Source organism: Micropterus dolomieu, unplaced genomic scaffold (assembly GCF_021292245.1).
Source record: "Micropterus dolomieu isolate WLL.071019.BEF.003 ecotype Adirondacks unplaced genomic scaffold, ASM2129224v1 contig_8736, whole genome shotgun sequence".
In the NCBI taxonomy this organism is placed as follows: Eukaryota; Metazoa; Chordata; class Actinopteri; order Centrarchiformes; family Centrarchidae; genus Micropterus; species Micropterus dolomieu.
Window position 1 is genome coordinate 3,896 of NW_025737722.1, and position 5,880 is coordinate 9,775.

The 5,880-nt window shown below is 35.0% G+C and overlaps 1 gene segment (V, D, J or C); it reads right to left on the reverse strand.

The window, feature by feature from the left end:
- Window positions 1–1,796: 1,796 nt before the first annotated feature.
- Window positions 1,797–5,281, reverse strand: LOC123965135. The segment is given in 6 exon segments: window positions 1,797–2,140; window positions 2,246–2,560; window positions 2,718–2,984; window positions 3,201–3,491; window positions 4,862–4,947; window positions 5,184–5,281. Coding segments are annotated over 5 exon segments (1,278 nt in total).
- Between the last annotated feature and the right edge of the window lie 599 nt (window positions 5,282–5,880).

A 5,880-nucleotide genomic window follows, 5' to 3' on the forward strand; every position in this document is an offset into this window, starting at 1 on the left:
TGGCAACATTTGACTGATCACTTCAATCTGGAGTTTCACCCAGCTGGAGAACTGAAGCCAATGATCTTTCATACAGTAGATAGTTGTGGCCAGCAGATTTTCTGAAGGCGACTGGTATTCTTTCAAGAACATTTTTCAAGAACTTACATAAAAATGTTTATCTTCAGACACCAGGACTCTGTAACTACGTGTGATTTGTTATTTGAAGAAGGTATTTGTGATGTTTAATTCAATAAATTAATATACAAGCTAATATATTACTTTGTGCAGTGCAGCATTTTAAACATGCTGGATGGCTGTGCCATTAAACTCTGTTCAGAGAAGAGTGAGCGAAGGGAGAGAGAGATTTACTTTTCATTAAACAAGTTACTTGTTCTTATGTAGTATGTATGATGCTTTGGCAATATTGTTGTTACACATTCATGCCAATAAAGCTAATTTGAATTGAATTGAATTGACTTGAGAGAGAGAGAAGAGGTACAGTTCACACCACTTTACTGTGTGATTGTCTCCATCAAAATCAACAAAAAAAACCTGTAATATCACATTATTTTACTTGACAGTGTTTGTTATGGCCAGATAGAGCAATTCTCCAGTCAGAAAGAATTATTTGGGGCCAGTTAATGTTTGAGATATTGCTGAGGGACAATTGTATATTTATAATTAAATCTGAATAGATTTATTTGTATCATTATATCATGGTCTCCCTTTTCAGGATCATGTGCACTGCACAAACTGGACAAACCTGGAAAAGTTGGCAGTCTGTCACAAACACACAGAAAATCACTAACTTGCACATTAATATCTTTGGTCTCATCTTCTCCTGCACATTCTTGTCTGTGAATATGTATAGAAACACACCTAAAGAAAAACTATGCACTGATGAGTCGGCCCAAATTGTTTCTCATTTATTTGCCATTTTTACTGTTGACGCGACTGGGCTTTATTGTATAACTTTTACCATACATGATCAAACTGTATACTTATTTTCATAGAATATTCAAATCCTGTATTATATGGTATGCAGTCTTTAGTCCTTAGTATAAGTGAAATGTAGAAATGCCCTGCATGTTTACCTTGACCAGGCTGAATATCATGCTATAGAAGAAAGAGAATATGAATATGAATATGAAGGAGGAGGTTGTGGACCACAGACTGCTGAACTCATCCTCTTCAATGGCATCCTCTATGCAGCTCAGAGCCAAACTCAGTTTTGACTCTGAAGGAGAATCTAAGAAGAGGAAGGTATAGGTGGTTAGATGAGTGCTATGTATATGTATGTGAGTGTCTGAGTGGTGTATCTGTGTATGTGCATTTGTGTGGGTGGGTTTGTTTTTTTACTTATTTAAGTTTTTTATTAAGATAACGCATTTCTGAGCACTATTAAAGAGAGAAAAAGAAATCTACCTTTTTCTCTCTTGAAAAACAGGAATCCAGCATTTTTCACTCTTTGATCACATTTCTCCAGTTAAACAGTTCAGTTTGCTACTTTGTTTTTTATTTTCAAATTGTTTTAAAATATTGAAATCATTCATGAACATGTAACACAAGTGTCTCCATGCAACATTTATTTGAAACAGTCAGCACACTTCTCAAGCTGTTAGACAATGTGACAAAGACAGAATGAAACACAATATGATGACAAATAAAAGTGGTTTGACATGTGACACTTATTTTTACAATCACAAAGACTGATGACATCACAGAGTGCACAGGTTCCCACGACAGAGAGTACACACAGAGACAGAGCAACGTGTTAACACAAAATACCACATTTATAGCTGAATCTACTATTTTCAACATTCAAGTGATTCACCATGGGCCTTAGACACTCCTTTGGTTAATATGGCCTTATTTCTACCAGCAGGCCAGACGTTGCAGTAGAACATGTTGTGCTTGTCCCACTTTTCCTTGGTGGTGGTGTAAACACTTGTAACTAAGTAGCCTTGTTGGGTCTTCTGTGGGGGGAAGTTAATGCCATCCTTATAGTTGCAGGCCTTATTTCCAGAACCTTCTGACCAGGCGATGTAGTAATCCTGCAGCACAGGACCAGAGACCAGACACACCAGAGAGACCACAGCTCCTTTGCTGATGTCCTCCTCTGGGAGGGCATGGACTGTCACATTTGGCTCACTCCCATCTGAAAGAGACACCAATAAGGTTTATATAAGCTTTTATTTTTGCTATTTTTGCTGCCTCCCCAGATTTACAGATTACTGTCAGTCTCCATCACTCAGTAACATACCTCCTTTGTGGACAGTCAGATCCTGAATAACTGGAGTCATATCGTCTTTAATGGCAGAACAGCGCACTTTGTTGACTCTCTGCCACTCAGACAGACTACGAGTCATCGTGCTGGTTTTGCTGTGCTGAACGCCTACAGACTTGACAGTTGATTCATTAATGTCGTTGGTCACATCTTGTCCATCAATTTGCCAAGTGATTTGAATTGTATTTACAATGGTCTCATCCTGTCCAGTAATGATACACTCCAACTTTATTTTGTTGTTGCTGAAAATTTCTTTGGCACTGGGTTGGTTCAGTGTCACTGTGACAGGAGCTGCATAAAAGAGAGCAACAGAGAAAACCATGTCTTACCATCTAGAAATACAATGCAAGAGTTAAAAATTCTGCATATTGTGTGTTATTATGTCACTAACAGCTTAATCTGTGTAACAGTACAACAGTATTACGTAATGACTGTAGTAGCCCTGTACCTTTTGAGGCCTTCTTTGTATAAGTTGTTTCTCGGTGCGTCACCTCACATGTGTAAACAGCTTTACTGTCCCAGTCTGTGTTATTGACCTTCAGGAAACTGACGGCTGAATATACATCTCCAATTTTTTGGGTGGCCAAGTTACTGGAGCCAGTTACATAGCTTGCATCTTTTTTCCATTTGACTGACAATTCTTTTGGAAGAAAACCTTCAATTGAACACACCAGGGTCTCAGATAGCAAAGTTACCTTAGGAGGAAATGGGGCCTCTGTACAAGAAGAAAGAGCAGAAATAGAGATACCTGTTTTAACTGACGTAAGTCTGCAATTATTTGTTTGAGAACTTTGAGAACAGAATAAAATTTATTTTAAAAACATGAGAAACAGAAATGATTGCTGAACAATGCAAAAACAAGATGAACAAGGTGATGAATGTGGAGATATAGGCATAAAAGAGCCATGATAGGAAGTTAAAAATCACATACTTTCTACTTTCACACTTCTGGGGCCTCCAGGGTGGGTCACAGAGCAATTAAAAGCCTTATATGAATCCCAGTCCGATTTTGATATTTGGACTGAACTGACTCCTGTATATTTGTTGTTTTTCTCAGCTGGATGATAATTTACAGAAGTCAGGGGGGTCCCACTGGCATCGGTCCACTGGAAAGTAAGACTCTTTGGGGAAAAGTCATGTGCAAGACAACCAAGAGTGATCTTATCTCCAGACCCAGGTTGGCACTGAACCAAAGGGAAAAGAGTTGGTGATGTAGTTGTTCCTGTGAAAGTGTCAAAAAAATTAAATACCAATATAGGTAAATGACAGAACACAGACGATCAATAGCTTGTCTAAAATCTAATAACAAATATTACAGAGAATAAAATACTGTTCCATCCATTTAATAACCCCAAGCAATAATATACTAACAGTATCAAAATATTAATGCTTTATAGCAGCAATAACATGTTTTACTCAATCATACTTATATATATAAATATATTATTGTAATAAATTTATAATAATATTATGGCTAATGGATAATCATTTGCACACCAACTGTGACTGTTGCCAGTTTGATTGATGAATGTGTAGCGAGAGACATCTGCCCAAAAGATCATTTTAATAAATACTACATTCTACTAAATAATGTCCTATTGTTTTTTTCTGTTGTTGTTTTTCAGTTCAGATTTGATCTGAGTTCATACAACGGCACTAATATGTTGTACTGCATATTTACTACTCTTTGCGAAACATAATAAATCACTTGTTAATCAAATATTTGATTTTCCAGAGTTGCATGCAGTTTCGTTCACAGAGGAGATTGTTTAAGTTAAAAATCATATAAATACAAACACACAATATTACAAATGATCAATTGCGCATCTAAAAAAAGGAATTATTGGTTGAATGGTTTTACCTCAGAATGAAAAATGGAAACCCAAAGTGTTCAGTGTTAAATCATAATAACTACCAGACATGTGACTTACATATATGAAATTGTGAAGTAATTCAAAATTTAATTAATTCTGGACACTTCAGGTAGAATGATAAACATATTTTATGTTATTTTTATAACCATGTAAAGACTGTCTAGCATCAATGTAAATATAAAAATGCCTCATTGTAAAAGAATTTGAGCTTTTCATAAACTGAAACAATGCTGTGTTCATTTAAAAACACAACATATTTTAATAGTAACTAATGATAGACTAAATAATGACTAAATAATAATGTTAATATAACGGATTATATAAATCATCAACAAGTCAGCACTGTAACACATTTATTGTTATTTGTGCTTTTTTGTCCAGCACACGGATAAACAGACCAGAGCTGAGCGTGTTAAAACAACTGCTTCCACCAACATTCAAAACCACAACTGCTGCTTTGTGGGATAAAGGGTCAATATAATATATAACAATAATAATTAACATATTAAATTATTTCTGATGATGATTTTGTGCTATTTTTAACAGTGAATCTAAGAATCAGCTGCGTTAAAAACATCTGGCTGCTCTGTTTTCTAGTTTGTCCAACATGAGCATGAACTGAAATAAGACCACGATGTAAACCTCTCCACCAGCAATATTCATATTAATAAAAGAAAAAGAAACTAGTGAGTAAATATATAATTTAAATGTGTCTTACCTGTAGATACTGTGACTTCAGTCCCATGACCCCAGTAGTCGAAGTAATCACAGTGCTGCATCTCCACTCACTGCTTGTACAAAAACCTCATGTACCTGTAAAATGTGTTAAAAGCTCATTAAGTGTATGAAATACTCAGAAATCCTGGTCAGTTTTGTATCCTGGTGTCATCTATGTGTTTTGTGTTTATTCTTAATCAGTTCTTCAAGTTAAGATTTACTGGATGGTAACATTTACATCTGCACACCAACTGGGACTTGAAACTGCTAAATTAATACTAAGTACTGATCTTCTTGTTAAAAATGATAAACACAGTAGTTACCTCATATTCCAATGAGAAATGCTTTGTCCTGTCCTTTTTCCATCACAAGAAATGCAGAGTGTCAGATTATTGCTCTTAAGTTTTTGTATGGATCTATATCACAGTGCCACCCCATAGCCATCACAGTGACAAACCCTAATACAAAAACCAAACACTGTTTCCTGCACTGGAGAGTCAGGGGACCTACGTCAGGAGTGGCTAAGAATAAATCAACAAAACTATATTTAAGGTTAAAGTTGGTGAATTTTTATTTTGCAGTATACTGATTCTATACTTTATCAGTTTATCACTGTATTTTTGATTTGTAATCATCATTCTTTCAATAATATACCATGGCAAGCCACATTTTAATCTCAACAACTGAAAAGAATCCCACTGTTCTCGTGTATATATATATATATATACAGTATCTGTCTATCTATCTATCTATCTATATATATATATATATATATACCAACAATGTTGGTATATTTAAACTCAGGTTTTGATAGACTTGAAGTACAATGAACAAAATACATGAAGAGCAATTGATAACATGTCAAATGACAATAATTACTTTTGTTATAAAATTAATAAATGTGTAAATATCAAAGGATTGATGATGAATCTTTAAATATGATTCAAGTTTTATTTAATTTGTTCTTTTTGGCAGCCATCAGTAGATATGAGGGGTAAATAAGGACTAAGATAATTTTTT